This window comes from Euphorbia lathyris, chromosome 3 (assembly GCF_963576675.1).
Source record: "Euphorbia lathyris chromosome 3, ddEupLath1.1, whole genome shotgun sequence".
Lineage (NCBI taxonomy): Eukaryota > Viridiplantae > Streptophyta > Magnoliopsida > Malpighiales > Euphorbiaceae > Euphorbia > Euphorbia lathyris.
In genome coordinates this window covers 25,729,686-25,746,640 of record NC_088912.1, presented here as the reverse complement: position 1 = coordinate 25,746,640, position 16,955 = coordinate 25,729,686, and the positions used below count along the sequence as shown (strand labels likewise).

General features: G+C 37.6%; 1 protein-coding gene across 2 annotated transcripts; it reads left to right on the top strand.

The window, feature by feature from the left end:
- The first annotated feature begins 323 nt into the window (after positions 1 to 323).
- On the top strand, positions 324 to 3,967 carry LOC136222298 (PTI1-like tyrosine-protein kinase 3). 2 transcript variants are annotated; one of them, XM_066009896.1, is made up of 9 exons: positions 324 to 588; positions 764 to 853; positions 1,191 to 1,368; positions 1,944 to 2,200; positions 2,286 to 2,412; positions 2,516 to 2,789; positions 3,084 to 3,216; positions 3,331 to 3,417; positions 3,507 to 3,967. In XM_066009896.1, the coding sequence occupies exons 2-9, from the start codon at positions 821 to 823 to the stop codon at positions 3,645 to 3,647; spliced, it is 1,230 nt and encodes a 409-aa protein (XP_065865968.1). In that variant the 5' UTR covers positions 324 to 588; positions 764 to 820; the 3' UTR covers positions 3,648 to 3,967. The 2 variants fall into 2 exon arrangements, with proteins under 2 accessions (XP_065865968.1, XP_065865969.1); XM_066009897.1 differs by lacking the exon at positions 764 to 853.
- Positions 3,968 to 16,955: the final 12,988 nt, after the last annotated feature.

Genomic DNA, 16,955 nt, shown 5'->3' with positions numbered 1-16,955 from the left:
GTGTATCGCACGGGTTTCCGACTAATATATATTAAAATTGGAGTTTCCGACTAATATATATTAAAATTGGAGTGGTATGATAATTTTTTTTTTTTTTCTTTTCAAAAGAGTGGTATGATAATTAAGTAAAAGAAATAAGGACATAATACGCCGAAAGAAAACAATAACGTTGGCCATCTCACCACATTGATTTATACTCTGTCTGGCCGTCCCCACCTCAATATTCCCCCTTTATTTTTATTTTATTTTTAAATTAAAATAAATAATTATTGTTTGCATATTTTTAGCTGTTGTAAAAATAAATAAAGGTACGATCTTTAGAGAGAGAAAGAGAAAATGGAAAGAAGAGGAAATGAATGAAAGATAACAGTTATAATAAGTAATTCCCAATTTTCATTCTCTTCTTTCCGCGTTGCTTATCTGTCTTCTCCTTCATCTTCTCCTTCTCTTCTTTCTAAACCAACATCATCTCCTTCCATTCCATTCCATTCAAATCCAGTCCAATCAATCCGTCTCTTTCCCCTTTTTTATATCATACCAATTTTTAGACCCAATTCCATCGTCTTTTAGAGAGAGAACCCTCGCCAGGTATTTCTCCTATTCCTGTTAATTCGGTTTCGATCTTGTTCTATTCTTGTTTCTTTGCAGCTTTCTTACCATTCCTTTTAAATTTAGACTTCTGTTTTCCTCTTTTCTTTGGGTTTCATTTCTCTCGTTTCCACGCTTTCAATTTTTCTTCTATTGTTTCTTTCATTATTTTTAGGGTTTCCTTCTGGGATTTGTGCTTTATTTATCTTGTCTATTTCTTTCTCGATTGTTAATGGGAGATAATTATCATCAGCGCAATTTTGGGGTGAGCTCTTTTATTCATTTCTTCAATATGGAGTGGATAAATTATTGATTGGTTTAATTCAATTGACGCGTTTGTTTTCTTGGATGATATAGCTGCTTTTTTGATATTATAGATGCTGTTTGGCATGGTGATTCTCTAATTCCGTCCGGTTTATTGGGATAAACGAGCCATTGTAGCTGACCTCAAATAGTTGGGATTAGGACTTGTTCTTCATCTGTTTTGTTAAATCGATTGGATTTGACAACAGAAATTCTAAAGATTGTAATAGTTTGTTGATTGCCTAATTGTCTTTTTGATATACGTGTATTCATCATTATGTTTTGTCTTCATGATTTAGGCACATGCAAATCCCCCTGGTTACTTCGCTCTTGATAAATCCAGTGCTGTAGCAGACGATATATCTTTGAGAAAGAGAGACAAGATGCGGAAGTGGCTTTGTTGCACCTGTTCAGTGGAAGAAACATACCCTGCACGAGAGAATGAACACCTAAGAAGCCCAAAGCAATATACAGATGGTACGTTTTTTCATTATTCTACGCATTTGTGCAAAACATATAATCGGTTTTCTAGGTATACTCATGGAGTTTGTATCTGAGACTTCTTGCTATTCTCCATCTAGCTTCTAACAAGTTTTTTGGAATTTTGGAATGCGGAATTATCAATCTGAGTTTGTTCAATCTCAACGATGTGAGAGAAATGATACGTAATAGCAGAACCTTATGCAATTGTGAAAGTTTTGCTTGATTGTGGTCAGATTTTTGAGTTTGTTAATAGGTAATTTGGATTATCAATTATGCCTCTGCCATTCCTAGATAATCATTGCCTGCATAACGTTTATCTTGCACTTAAAAAAATATGAAAAATGTGAAGTGTATATTTCTTACCTTTTAAAGTATAAATCTACAAATTAAAAGCGAGAAATGGAGGGTGCTGTACTATGTTTTGAATATTTCATTTCATTACATTTCACCTCATTTTTTTTTCTACAGAGGTTCGTTATTTCCTATATTTTCTTATATTTGGTACTTTTATTAGATTGGAAGGCTGGTTTTCTGATGAATAGCAAATTTCTTTTTTATTTTAATAATAGGAAACCCTACAAAGAGCACAAAGGTACAGGCTCCAGTTAGAACTGAAGTGCAAAAGGAAGCCCCTCCAGTTGAAGTGCCTGCATTGTCAGTAGAAGAGCTGAAAGAGAAAACTGACAATTTTGGTTCAAAGGCATTGATTGGTGAAGGGTCATATGGGAGAGTATATTATGCTAACTTAGACAATGGAAGAGCCGTAGCAGTAAAAAAACTCGATGTTGCATCTGAGCCAGAGTCAAATGTTGAATTTCTGACTCAGGTCTGTGCTCAATTTTGGAATAATTTCTTATCATGATTTTGGTATGATATTTTCTTAACCTGATGACACTGTACTTTGACCTCAGGTTTCTATGGTTTCAAGGTTGAAGAATGAAAACGTTGTCGAATTGCTTGGTTACTGTGTTGAAGGAAACCTTCGAGTGCTTGCATATGAATTTGCAACTATGGGATCTCTTCATGATATATTGCATGGTGTGTGCTTATTTTTTGTACTAATCAATTATGTAAATTTGTATGACCGAATGGAAAATGTCCTTGAATGAGTGATTCATTTTCCTTACTTTTGCAATGACAGGCAGAAAAGGAGTTCAAGGTGCACAGCCAGGGCCTACACTTGATTGGATGCAGCGTGTTAGAATTGCTGTAGATGCAGCAAGGGGGTTGGAATATTTGCATGAGAAGGTACAACCCGCTATAATACACAGAGATATCAGATCAAGCAATGTGCTTCTATTTGAAGAATTCAAAGCCAAGGTTGCAGATTTTAACCTTTCAAATCAGGCTCCTGACATGGCTGCTCGGCTTCACTCAACTCGTGTTTTGGGAACTTTTGGTTACCATGCTCCAGAGTAATGTTTCTATGATATCTTCTCTTTCTTTGCTTGTATTTACGCGTAATCATTTTCTGTGTGCATACACTGCTGGTTCTAATTACATGACTGGGATGATCACGTTGAGAAAACATTGAAAATTTGGATGTGGAGGCAAGTTCGAACATGGAAACCACTCAGAATTCTGGATGCTGTTTCTATATGTTTATCTTTGGCTTTGCAAATAGCTAGTTTTGTCATGTTCTTCTTTTGATGAATATAAGTTGTTGTAAAGCAATATAATTATGTTTGAATCGGTGACTTGGTCCACAGGTATGCAATGACTGGGCAATTGACACAAAAGAGTGATGTATATAGTTTCGGTGTTGTTCTTCTGGAACTTCTAACAGGCAGGAAACCTGTCGATCACACCATGCCAAGGGGACAGCAGAGTCTCGTCACATGGGTGAGTCTTGATGTTTGTGGCAGAGCTTGCTCCTTCAAATCACAGATACATTTTGCTTCCTTTTAACAGTTTTCTCGTGCTGATATTTTTCTGAAATGACTTACTTTTTATTAGGCTACTCCAAGACTGAGTGAAGACAAAGTTAAACAATGCGTCGATCCAAAGTTGAAGGGAGAGTATCCTCCTAAAGGAGTGGCAAAGGTATTTTCTCTATCTTACACAATTCATGAGCATGTAGATGTGCATTGCTCTTTTCACGTATTGATGTTTTGGTGGTTGGGCTTTTTCAGCTGGCAGCAGTGGCTGCATTGTGTGTGCAATACGAAGCTGAATTCCGGCCAAACATGAGCATTGTTGTGAAGGCACTTCAACCACTATTGAAGCCCCCAGCTTCAGCAGCTCCTGCTGCTGCTGCTGCTCAGGAGACCTAAACCGAATGAAGGAATGAACGAAGAAAAGGGTTGACCGAGTTGGGAAAAATACAACTTGTGCAGAGTTTGATTACATTTACAGTTTAAATGCGGATTTGTTGAGTTGAGTCATATATATTTTTTGATTGTTTAGCATGAATCTATATAGGGTGGTGGATGGGATTGTGGTTATTTAACATGATGATGTCTGTTGCTTGCTTTGTTGCTCTGATCATTCTTTACTTTCCTTTAAAGTGAAAAGATAGACGCTGAGATTGGGGTTATGTGGCGGATTACACTTCACTTGTATTATCTGTTGTCAATGAATCTCTTTGTGCTCACTCGTCTCTTTTCTTAATTATTGCTTTTTTATGCCTGAAAATCAGGTGAGGCCCAAATTAGGAGATATCGTACTATACATTGGCTCACCACATCAATAATTTAATGTACTAAAACTTATTTAATAGTATTTTATTGATTAAATTGTAATGTAATATTAGTTATCATAACTATATAATAAAATTTCTTTCGAACTCGGGTTATGCAATTTTGATGTTGAAAATGTTATAATTATCAGATTATTGAACTGTGAAATTGATTCTCATGATGGAAATAAATAACTTCAATTTCAATGTAGTGCCTTTAAAAAAAGAATTGTTAAAATTGTACAAACTAATTTTTAAACCCAGCTGGGTGTCACGGGGCCAATCTGAAGGCCTAGCCAAAGCCCTGTGTGGTGTCGAGGTTTTTCCGAGTCTCAGCCACTTGTCACGGGACCAATCCGAAGGCCTAGCCAAAGCCTCGTGTGGTACCGAGGTTTCCCCGAGTCTCGGCTAGCCAACACCACTCGAACGGAGACATCCGTCTCCCTTCCCGAAAACCGGATGCCCGACTCTCCTAGTTCCTAGTGGACTAGGGTGGATCATTTAAACTAGTCTCGACAACTGGTCAAGGGGTTGGCGGAGATCCGACACCTGAGACCATGTCCTCCTATAGTGTTTCTTACGCTGAGTCCACGCCTACTGTCAGTGGCCACTTATATGTTCCATTCGCCACTCGCCGATATTCTCCCCCAGTCGACATAGTTAACGAGCCCGTTCTTCCCGCGGCTGCCGCAACTCCTCGCCGATGGCTTGGTCTTCCACAATTCTGTCGTTAACCTTCCCCGATGCCTTTCTTACGCCAATGCCAACGCCTTGGCCCAAGCCACAGGATGAGATTTGCCTATGGCCAAATTTCCGCCCGTGACACCGGGCAATCTTGAATTAGGACAAATTTTGAATTCCAATGGCTTGAACTGCTAAAGACACTTTCTCTGAGCAATTTGCATTAAGATAAAGCCGTCATTACATCAGTATAAACTAATTTTTAAACCCAACTGGGCAATCTTCCATCAATGCAAATGGATAATTTAGGAAGCTAAACAACAATGGCACTACATCTACATTAAGGTTAAGGAGGGCGGATTAGGGAAAAAGTCTATTTGTCAAAGCGTCAAACACAATCTTTATTATATCCGACCCAACACAAATATTATGAAAATTGCAATCTCTAGCCATCACAAGACCTATATAAAATGTAGTATGCATTGCAACCGATAAGCAAGAGACATTGACACACTAACCGTGGTTAAGACATTTCTTTGACAATCCCAAGCAACTAAACCAACTATGCAGGTCTTGCCATTGTCAACCCCCCCCCCCCCCCCCCCCCCCCCCCCCAAGAAGCATCATATCGATTTTAGTCCACTCTGGGGGGAGGGAACCAGTGATCTGGAGAGCTGAAAGCTTCAGTGCACGAGATAGAAGATGATTCGTTTGGACAGTAGAGTTAGTAGTTTGCTTCCAATCTTGTAAAACCAAACGAACTTTATCAACGAGAAGATAAGAATCTAGCCGGTTGTTATCATGCATATATTTATTACGTTTAAACCACAACCACCAAAGAATGATCAAATATTGTTCTGGCTAATCTTTTTGGAGATTGTTTGTACAATGAGGAGCAATGAGATACAATCCACCGCTGCAACTTTGTTGAATCGGACCTTCATCCATTGCTTTTCAGATATTTTTAGTATTAGGACAAAAACATAAAATATGACTCTCTTGCTATTAGTCCCATATTAAGATGCATGCTAGCACAATGGGGGAACTCTATTGGCCAATTTCCAAAAGAAATGGAGTACTTTCCAAGGAAGCTTCTAACACAATAATGTCAATATAAGTAATAAGTCTCTCCGACACAACAACAAATTAGGTTTCAAAAGTCAAATTAAGCAAAACCAATTTAAGATAATTAGCTAAGAACTTATAAGTAATTTTATACAAAACATTGTAAAGGGAAATAGATCGATCTTCCTTTATTGAGGAATAGTTCTTTACTCGGGATCAATTAAATAATATGGTTCAAATTCACAAGCATAAGTCTAGTATTCAAGACATTAAGAACCATATGCATAATGTCATCACCAATAATATCCTAATAAATTTGATAAAAAAAAGAAGAGGACATACTATTCGACCTTAGAGATTTTATCGAATCAATATGTTCCAAAGCAATCATAATCTCTTCCCGGGTAAAATTATCCGAGAGAAAATCATGATGTTTTAGACCTAAGAAAGAGTCAATGACTTCCACGAATGCTTGAGTAGGGTTGGAAGACTAAAACAAGTCACTAAAATATCAAATTTCCCGCTCCCTCCATCCAATTTCCATCCAAATCTTTTCAAACTATGAATACTATTTGCTCGCTTTCTAGCCGATGTTGAGAATTCTATAACCGATTAAAATGTGCAGAAACACATTTTAACATAGAAAAAATTAAGAATTCTATGATTATATATTTTTTTTCTATTTTCTCATTTTTCCGTTTTTTGTTTATTAATTTGTTTTTCATTTATTTGTCTTTGTTTTTTTTCTCGTTTTCAGTTTTTCACATTTTTCTATTTTTACGTTTTTTAAAAAGGATGTGATATGAGATTTGACAAATGAGAGGTTAGATGAAACATTGAATGTAGGAATTAAGATTACATGATTTGGACGTAATGGGAATTCAAATCCTTTTTCTATATAATGAGAATTACAAGAGTTGTTGAACAAAATTGGTAAAAAACATCCTGACGCTCCTGATCTTTCATTGTTTGGTGCACTAAACCCTCGATCTTTCATTTAGACATATTGAGCCCTTGATCTTTCATTGTTTGCTGCATTAAGCCCTCGATCTTTCATTAAAACACATTGAGCCATTGATCTTTCATATATGGGTGTATTAGGTCCTTTTGTAAATCAATTCATATATGGATGTATTAAAGGCATGTTTGGTTCAACTGTTAACTAATGGACATGTTTTAAATTAATCTACAAATAAATTATAAAATAAAAAATATATTATACAAATTAATAAAAATAAATTATATAAAGAATAAAAAACAAAAAATAAAAAATTTTTGAACGCAACAAAACTTTATTTTTCGATAATTTTGTTCTAGAAATAAAAATAATGTCATTTTGTGGAAATAAGAAGGATAATTTTATCAATAACAAGTAACTACAAACAACTATCCATGAAAGAGCTTTTCGTGAAAAACTCCAAAATACTGCAGTATCCAGAGAAAATACTAAATGATTCGGTTATATAAACCAAACCGAACACTATGTTTCCTGTGGTTTGGAGTAAAACGCTAATAATTAAACAACTAATAACAAACAGCTTACTACAACCGCAAACAGCTAACAGTAACAACAACATCTATTAGCTAACAGTTGAACCAAACATGCCCTTAATACACCCATATATAAATTGATTTACAAAAGGACCTAATACACTCATATATGAAAGATCAATGGCTCAATGTGTCTAAATGAAAGATCGAGGGCTTAATGCAGCAAACAATGAAAGATCAGGTGCTCAATGTGTCTAAATGCAAGATCGAGGGTTTAATGCACCAAACAATGAAAGATCAGGGGCCTCAGGATGCTTTTTGCCAACAAAATTTAATCCATGAATTTGTGATTCCATTACAACAAACTTTTAATATGCAACCAAACATGATAATGAACCTTCAATGTAACGAGCATTCCATTACAAAGTCTATTACATCTTATATCAAACAGACCCTTTAGGGCTTTAGTTAACTCCAAATTAACTTATCCAAATTAATTAAAATAAGGGAAAAGTACAAAAATAAACCTTGTGATTACACCCATTTTCGAACAACACTCATGTGGTTTAAAAGTTTGCAAAGTGGTACCATGTACTTCATTCCGTTAGCAAACACATACCAAATTGACTAACGATGTTAAAAGTCAAATGGAAAAGAGTTAATTTGGTCTTTATATTTATTTATTTTTATAATTTGACCCCCTTATTATCTAATTATCACAAACAAACCCCAAAATAAAAAATAAAAATCAAATATACCATCTTCTCCATCTCTTTTTTTTTTCTTATTTCCCTCTCTTCTCTCTCCTCTTTGTTAATTTCTCTCTCTAAAATCACTTGAATTTCCATGTTTTCAATTCAATGACATTCATACTCTCTCTTCTTCTTCTCTCTCTAGCCTAACCATTTTGAAGATCAACAAGACCTGGATTCTTTGTGTAGTTGTGGATTCTTCTTTATAATTTGCAAAATGACATTATGTTGATCCTTCAATCTGACTATTTCCAGTTAAATGCTTTTATTTACAAAGACTGGATAGAAATACTCTCGTACTTATATGCAGAGTCCGAAAGGTACATCGTTCACATCTTCAATGTGAACGATGTACCTTTCACAACTTCCAGTCAGTTTTCATTGTTGGCCTGTTGGTTGTCTGTATGGTTTCTACATCTGCCTATTTTTTCCTTGACCCCTTGAGATACATATGATTTTCGTAATGGTTGTAGTAGGACTTTATGTTGATACATTATCTGACCAGGAAGTTGTTAATGTTGTGTTCTTGTATTATGCTGCTATTTCTTTGTTGGTAAAAATTGCTTTTTAAAAAAAAAAATGCTACCATTGTAGTTTGCCTGTGTAATGTCATTCTTAATAGAGTAATTTAAAACCTCCTATGGTTTAGGCGAACTTATGGTGGGAGGAAGTTGTGGGAGTCCCAAGACGATAAGAAATGGGGACATGACAAGTTTGAGGAGATGAATTTGCAGGAAAGGCATTATGATCTATGATCAGGTGCAAATTCTGTAATACAATATTTGAATTTACTGTATTACAATGTTTGTTTCTTTTTCTATGTTTTTTTTTGTCTCTCTCTTGTCTTAACTAATCCTCATAAATTGAATTTCCACCTCTCTTGTCTTAATTGGTGTTCAAAATAACACACAAAGAATCTAGGTCTTGTTCATCATCAAAATGGTTAGGCTAGAGAGAGAAGAAGAGAGAGTATAAGTGTCATTAAATTGAAAACATGGAAATTAAATTGATTTTAGAGAGAGAAATTAACAAAGATGAGAGAGAGAAGAGAGAGAAATAAGAAAAAAGAAATTAAAGAGAGATGGAGAAGATGATATATTTGATTTTTATTTTTTATTTTGGGGTTTGTTTGTGATAATTAGATAATAAGGGTCAATTTATAAAAATAAATAAATATAAGGACCAAATTAACTCTTTTCCTTTTGACTTTTAACACCGTTAGTCAATTTGGTATGTGTTTGCTAACGGAATGAAGAACATGGTACCACTTTGCAAACTTTTAAACCACATGGGTATTGTTCGAAAATGAGTGTAACTACAAGGTTTATTTTGATACTTTTCCCTTAAAATAATAATTATGAAATTAAATCCAATTTAATTCATATTAACATTTTAATTTCCATAATAAAATATCCTAATCCTTGATTAGGGAGCGAGTATGCAAAAGGAGAGAAGAAATTAATTCAATTAATTATCTTATCTTTTTATTTGTTTAAATTAAATATTTATCTTTTCCTTAACTGAAAAGATAATATTTTTTTTTGAATTAAAAAGTGACTTTTATTAACTTAAATCAGAAAATAACACATCAATAATAAACGGTGGTGGACAGGTCCACTCACCACGAACAGAACTAGAAGTAACAGCTTTAGCTAGGCTATGGGTTGCTAAATTCGTTGATCGTTTAATAAAAGAGATTGAACACGAGTTCAAATCTCGTAACAAATCACAACATTCACGTATTACATCAGATAAATAAGATAATTGACATTTTTGGAGTTGGATAGCCCGTACCACCATCAGACAGTCGGACTGAACTTCAACATGGCTTAAGTTATAGTTCTTGATCCATGATAACGCTTCGCGGATTGCCATTGCCTCAGCCAAAGATGGATCCGTTATCTCAGCAAGGTAACCCATACTTGCCGCAAAGCAATGCCCCTGATAGTCGCGTAAAAGGAAACCAAAAGAGCAGAAATTATTCAACCCATTTACCCCTGCATCGACATTGCAGATGTAGCAACCTGCTTCCGGTTTCTTCCATTTACACAATGCACCCGTGTATTGATTTTGTTGATCTGGGTGATGTCTTTGCGCTGCCTCCTAAGCCGTCAATTCCATAGTGGCGGTCTGAAATATTTCCTCAGGCGATCGAAATTTATCATTCCAAACCTTTTCGTTTCGTGCCCTCCAAAGTTGCCAACAGATCATCGCAATAAGGTTACAATTCATCGTCACATCACTAAGGAGATTTGTAAACCAGTGGATAAAATTCGAGACTAGATCCACCCGATTGTCTTTGAACAGTAATTTCCATACCTGAGCAGCTCGAGGATTCCTATGAACACGTGAAACTCATTTCCCCGAAAGCTCTGCACACCGGACATTAGTTAGGCAGCGAACTATGACGAATTGCAAGATTATTCAAAGTTGGCAGACAGTTGGTAAAAATTCGCCATAAGCAGTTCTTAACTTTTGGGGCAACCTTCAAATTCCAGACTAGCTTCCAGTTTATTCCATTCGGATTTATTTGATTCGTCGGTATCAGTCCCCTTGCCCGAAAATATCCGCTCCTAACTATATAAAAACCAGATTTATCAGATGGCCAGAACCACCCATCTTCAATACGCGTACACCTGGCCGGTATGGAATAAATAAGTTTGACATCCCGTGGGCTAAACAAGTTGTTAATAACCTCGTGATTCCAAATTTCCTTAAGCATCCATAAGGTCTTTAACAAGTTCTGAGGGCAAAGACGTTACAACCGAGCTTGTTGGGAAAGGGTTCAGATTGTCCGACAGCCAAGGGTTGTTCCGAATAGAGCTGGATTCTCCATTGCCAATTTTCCTCCTCAAACCGTCGATCAAGATCCCTCGACCCGCAATGATGCTGCGCCACACGAAGGAAGGGTTGTGCCCCAGGGTAGCCTGTAAAAAATCAACATTAGGGTAATACCTTGCTTTTAGAGTTCTTGCTACCAGAGAATCCATATTTGTAACAAGGCGCCAACTTTGTTTTGCTAGAAGAGATATTTAGACCAATAATACTTGATTTCCTTAACAAATATAATATGATATCTGTTTCCTTATAGATATAATTCACTAGGCTCAGAACTTCACCATTGCATAAATATGAGAAAATTATAAAATTGGGTCAAATGGGAGACCCATTTACATATTTAGACCAATTATCAAACCTACTAATATATATCTAGACTATATTATTGTGACTTTCTCAAAATACAATAGACATTTCATCTTCCCTTTCCTATTGAACAAAATTATAAGGATATATTTTTTTTCCACAACTCCAAGATAGCAACATTTAAGTGATTCTACGATATTTGTACTTTCCGATAGAAAAATTATACAAAGTTATTTTTTTTAAAAACTTAAAATTAGTTAAAAAAATATACTAATATTATTATATACAAATGATATATAATTAAAAAAATATTAAAATTTTGTATAAAAATATGAGAATGCTTAATTTTCTTTTATTTTATTTCAAACCATTTTAAAGAGTTCACTTTGAGCATCAATTTTTCATTCATTATGTATCCGTTTTGAGTTTTTTTTTTGTAGGATAGGAAAGAAAAAAAAAACAAACAAAGCCGCTTAACCCGGGATCAGTTGGGAAAGCTGACCCCACCAAGTCATCCAAGATCAGGGACGAAATGAACTCCGGAGGAGAAGAAAAGGTTGAGAGACCCAACATCCTTGTGTGACCTTCAGCCGCGAGACGGTCCGCCACCCGATTTTGCTCCCTATAAATGTGGCCGAAGCTAAGAAAATCAAAGAAAGAGCAAATCGTTCTAATACCTTTGATTAAATTTTGGCTATTTAAGCTAATAACATTATTCTCCGAGATCATTCTGACAGCTTCAAGGTTATCAGATTCCACAAGAAGCTTCTTCACCCCCGGATTTTTAGCTAGCCTAAGGCCAGACAAAATCCCCCAAAGCTCTGCAGAATAGGACGAACCCATGCCCAAATTCTGAGAGAAACCAGAAACCCAACCACCACCCTCATCTCTCAGAACCCCTCCCGCAGCAATTCTCCCGTCCTTAAGACAAGAGCTATCAATGTTTAGGTTAACCACACCTTTACTAGGCCTACACCAGCCTAGGAGATGGACTTGTTTCCTCTGAATAACCCTAGCCAAGGAATCCTCCATGAAGCTATCAACCAATGTGCAAATCTTTTTGGAAAAGAAATCAACAACAATAGGAATAACAACCGTTTCTCCTCCAAAAATATCATCATTCCTCCATTTCCAAATCTGATGGCAGACAACCACAAATAAGAGAACACCATGCTCTAAATCAGCAAAAAGCTTCCCATTAACCCCATCCACAAACCAATCAAACTCAAAGTGGGATAAAAAAAGTAGACAACACATTTGTAGGGAGAACTTTCCTCCACACATCTTTACTCTTTGCACAGTCTCTGAGAGCATGGCACAAAAAGTTTCTTCATGACCTCTGCACCTGCCACACGCTCTAGACTCCACCAAATGCCTCATTTTCCTATCAGAATTAGTGAGCAACCTGTTTTTAACACCTAGCCATAGGAAGCTTCTAATACGGTAGGGCACTTTTAAGGCCCAAATCGTCTTCCAAACCTCTGGGTGCGGAGTTTCCAGATCTTGGTACAAAGCCTGAAAAGTCGATTTACAAGAAAAAGCCCCATTGTTTGTCAAAGACCAATAGTAACTATCTCTGTCTTCTTTCTTATTACTAATCTGAACTCCTCTAATTCTCAGGAGCGATTCCAGACTGAGGTAAGAATCAAACTTTGACCAAATCCAATCACCCTTAGAATCCACCACATCTGCAATCCTCCAGTTCTGAAATTCTAAGGGCGGTAAAGACTCACAAACCTCCAATAAAGGCTTTTTACCAGTCCAGATATCCTTCCAGAAGCTAATAGATTTACCATTGCCCACATTCCACCTAATCCTTGAGCAAAATTCAGCAAACACAACACTAATGCCTTTCCAAAGAAAGGAACAATTAACCACTCTTTCCTTAGGACCCCCAAAAACCTTATCCTTTCTATATTTATCGCATAATAATTGAACCCAAAGAGCTGACGGAAGTTGCCACATTCGCCACAGAAGTTTCATTAATAAAACTTTATTATTATCTCTTGCTTTTCTAATACCCAGACCTCCCATATTCTTAGGTTGACAAACCTCATTCTAAGGAACAAGGTGGATCTTCCTCCCTTCCTCAGTTTCCCCCCACAGGAACCGACGATTAATTTTATCAAGATCTTTGAGAACCGGCTCAGGTAGATGACAAGCTTGCATAATATGATTCAGAGTCGCACAATTGACAGACTGAACCAAAGTAAGGTGGCCCGCAAGAGAGAGAGTCTTAGCTTTCCATATGGCACACTTCTTATTGGTTTTATCCAAAGAATCCTTAAAAGAAGCTTTCGAAACTCTATCACTATGGAGGGGAATCCCCAGATACTTCCCCAGAGAATTAGTCAGAGGAATACCAGATAACTCACTCAACCTTTTGCAGGCTCTCTGGTTCATATTCTTAGAACACATCATCCTGGACTTCTGGATATTAAGCTTCTGACCAGAGGCAGAACAGAAACAATCAAGAATGTCCATAATCACACTTATCTGCTCCTCATTACCTTCCACAAAGATCAAAACATCATCTGCAAAGAACAAGTGAGTAACCTGGGGACAAAATTTATTGATGGACACCGGGTGGAATTTCCCATTAACAACAGCATCTTGGATAAGGTGAGTCAATCTTTCCATTGCAATAACAAATAAGAAAGGGCTCATAGGGTCCCCTTGACGGATACCTCGGGAAGGAGAAAATTCCGCCGACATATCCCCATTGATCATAACTTGAAAAACAGGAGAAGAGATGCAAACCTCAATTAAACTCCTCCAGTTGTCCGGGATCCTTGCTCTCTTCAGACTATCAAGAAGGAAACTCCAGTTTATGCGATCATAAGCTTTCTCCAGATCCAACTTTAAAGCCACAATACCTCTGTTCCCCTTTTTAATTTTCATAGAGTGGACCATCTCTTGGGCAATGACCACATTATCCATCATTTGTCTACCAGGAACAAAGCTTCCCTGATTCTGGCTAATGATATCAGGAAGAATACAACGGAGTCTATTGGCCACAATTTTAATAATAGCTTTATAGAGAACATTACAAAGACTAATAGGCCTCATTTGTAAGAAAGAAGATGGCTTCTCAACTTTGGGATTCAGAACTACAAGAGTTCTGTTCACAAGCCCAATATCCTGAGAGCCATTCAAAACGCCTTTAATAAAGCTATAAATGCCTTCCTTAACTACCTCTCAGTGTTTATGATAAAAACCAGCAGGCAGACCATCAACCCCAGGAGCTTTAGTAGCCCGAATACTAAATATAGCTTGATTAATTTCTTTCTGGGAAAAAGGGTGGAAGGCTTCCAGAATTTTATCCTCTCCCAACATGGGAAAGGTAGCAACAGTATGAGCTTTATCCAGATCAACAAGGTCCTCTTTAAATAGCTCTTTATAGAAATTAAGGGCCAGGTGACGAATATCTTCATCCTCATAAACCCACTCTCCATTTGAGTCTTTAATAGCATCAATCCTATTGTTTTGTCTTCTAATAACAGTAGAGAGATGAAAGTACATGGTATTCCGATCCCCATCTTTGATCCAGGCTTTCCTAGATTTCTGAAACCAAAGTAACTCTTCCTGTCTAAGCACAGCTTCCAACTCCTTCTGTAGGGTTCTGAGGAGACCATCCAAACTGTGATCAAAACTAACCTCCAACCTATGATGAATGCCCTCAATTCTACTCAATATTTTATTCTTCCTCCTAATAATATGACCAAAGACGTTTTTATTCCACCCCAGAACATTCTTTCTGAAGCCCTCAGTAGTTTGTAAGACATTAGAGTGAGGCTTCCAATTGTCTTGAGCAAAGTTTTTAAACTCAGGATGAGATTCCCAAGCCACCTGATACCTAAACGGTCTCTCCCCCCTAGGCCGATTGCCTCTCACCAGCCTGAACAATATAGGATAGTGATCCGAATGCCGAAAGGGAAGATTTAACACAGACACTTCAGGAAACCTAGTTTGAGCTGAAACATTAGCATAAACTTTATCCAATCGAACGAAGGTACTGTTACGTTTCCAAGTAAACTTATGACCAGCAGCACCCAGATCTGAAAGCCCACATAAATCCATACTTTGCTTATGATTGAGACATCGATTAACATAGTGATTCGCACCCCTCTCTGATCACTCATGAGGGCGATATTATTAAAATCCCCAGCCACAAACCAAGACTCAGACATACTAACACTCATAGAGTAAAGAACCTCCCAAAGTCGTTTCCGATTAGCCAGGACAGGATCAGCATACACAAAGGTAAAAAAAGAAAGGTTTATTGCCAGAAAGACTCACTTTACTATGAATAACTGTTTATCCATACTAACAATATCGAAATGGACACGATCTGGCTTCCAGAAAAGCCAAATCCCACCAGCCCGGCCAGTAGCCTCCGATCTAACACAATTCCAGTTCCTAAAATTTTTAACCACCTTGATGACTAGTGGAGATTTTCCGATGATCTTTCGTATCTGTGGGGGCGTCGTTGGGTTCGACGGGGGAAAGCTCCAATGCCAAAATCAGTATGGAAGAACAAGAGAGCAAACTGAATTGACAAAGGGTAATTGAATGTGTACCTTGATAGTTTGAGACATAGGCTATATATAGTCATGAAGTTGTAACTTCCAGTAACTAGAAAGTCTCCATTAATGTTCCATTAATGGCGGTTACTGGTTTCCTTTAAGTAGGCCGTTAGCTAATTGATAGCTCATTAATGGTCTTTACTGCCGGATCGGCCCAGCCGTTATAATGGCGGATTGAGTATTCATGGAGATTCGCCTCATAGGTTCGCCCGCGGATCTCTTGTGGTGGGACCTTGGTGATCCGCCCGTCGGACCTCTTTGTTCCTATACGCCGCGGTATTTCCGTTTCTGGTGATCAACACACGGCGTTCTTTAGGCGAATATCCCTTTTAATCCTTGGGATAATATCACGATGTTATCAGAAGCCCCCCCCCCCCCCCCCCCAAAGTTCCCTTAAAGTCCTTCAGGGCTTTTGAGCTTCTTTGCGCGCCGTCATGATTACCTGCATTAATGATCCCTCTGTTCGATGCCAATCGATGGGTGACACGTGTCGCAGGCGCGCCGCTCGAGGAGAGAGAAAACGCTTTCTTCATTTCCAACTTTCTCTTTCTTCCTCATTCGTTCTTCTTCTCCATTTTCGTTTGCGTTTTCTTTATAGAGCTTCTCTCGGAGTTTCAGAATCCTCGAAGTTTTACTTTCATGTAAGTTCGTCTTCTTCATTATATTTTTTCTGAATGTTTAGGAGCTCTTCTTCATCCTCCGAATCAACTTCTGAACTCTTTAATTTGACCTCTTCCTCTGAGATTGTAATTAGTTGGACTACTTCGTCGTCGGAAAATTCTTTTTCCTCTGAAGGTACGGTTAGCTCTAATTTAGCTGAGTTACGCAACTCGGCGTGTAATCGTGGTCGAACTCGTTTAGGTAGGAGTCAAAACCTTTCCATCCCCTTTTCTGGTATTGCTCCGGCAACAGTTTTTAGGCGATTTTCGGGGATGGCTGCGTCTTCGTCTGCCCCAACTAGGAAAAAGAGGCCTCGTGCGGAGTCTACTCCTTCTCGCATGAGTGCTGCGGATCTGGCAAGTCACTTCCCGTGGATAAATAATTATGAGACCCAGTTGGCGGCGGCTCATCAACGACCCGCCTGTCCGCCAATCGAATTTTTGTCCGTATACTGTAGTCATGTAGAAAGAGGGTTCCGGCTTCCTCTTCCAAAGATGATGGCGGACATCCTCGCCTACTTCGATA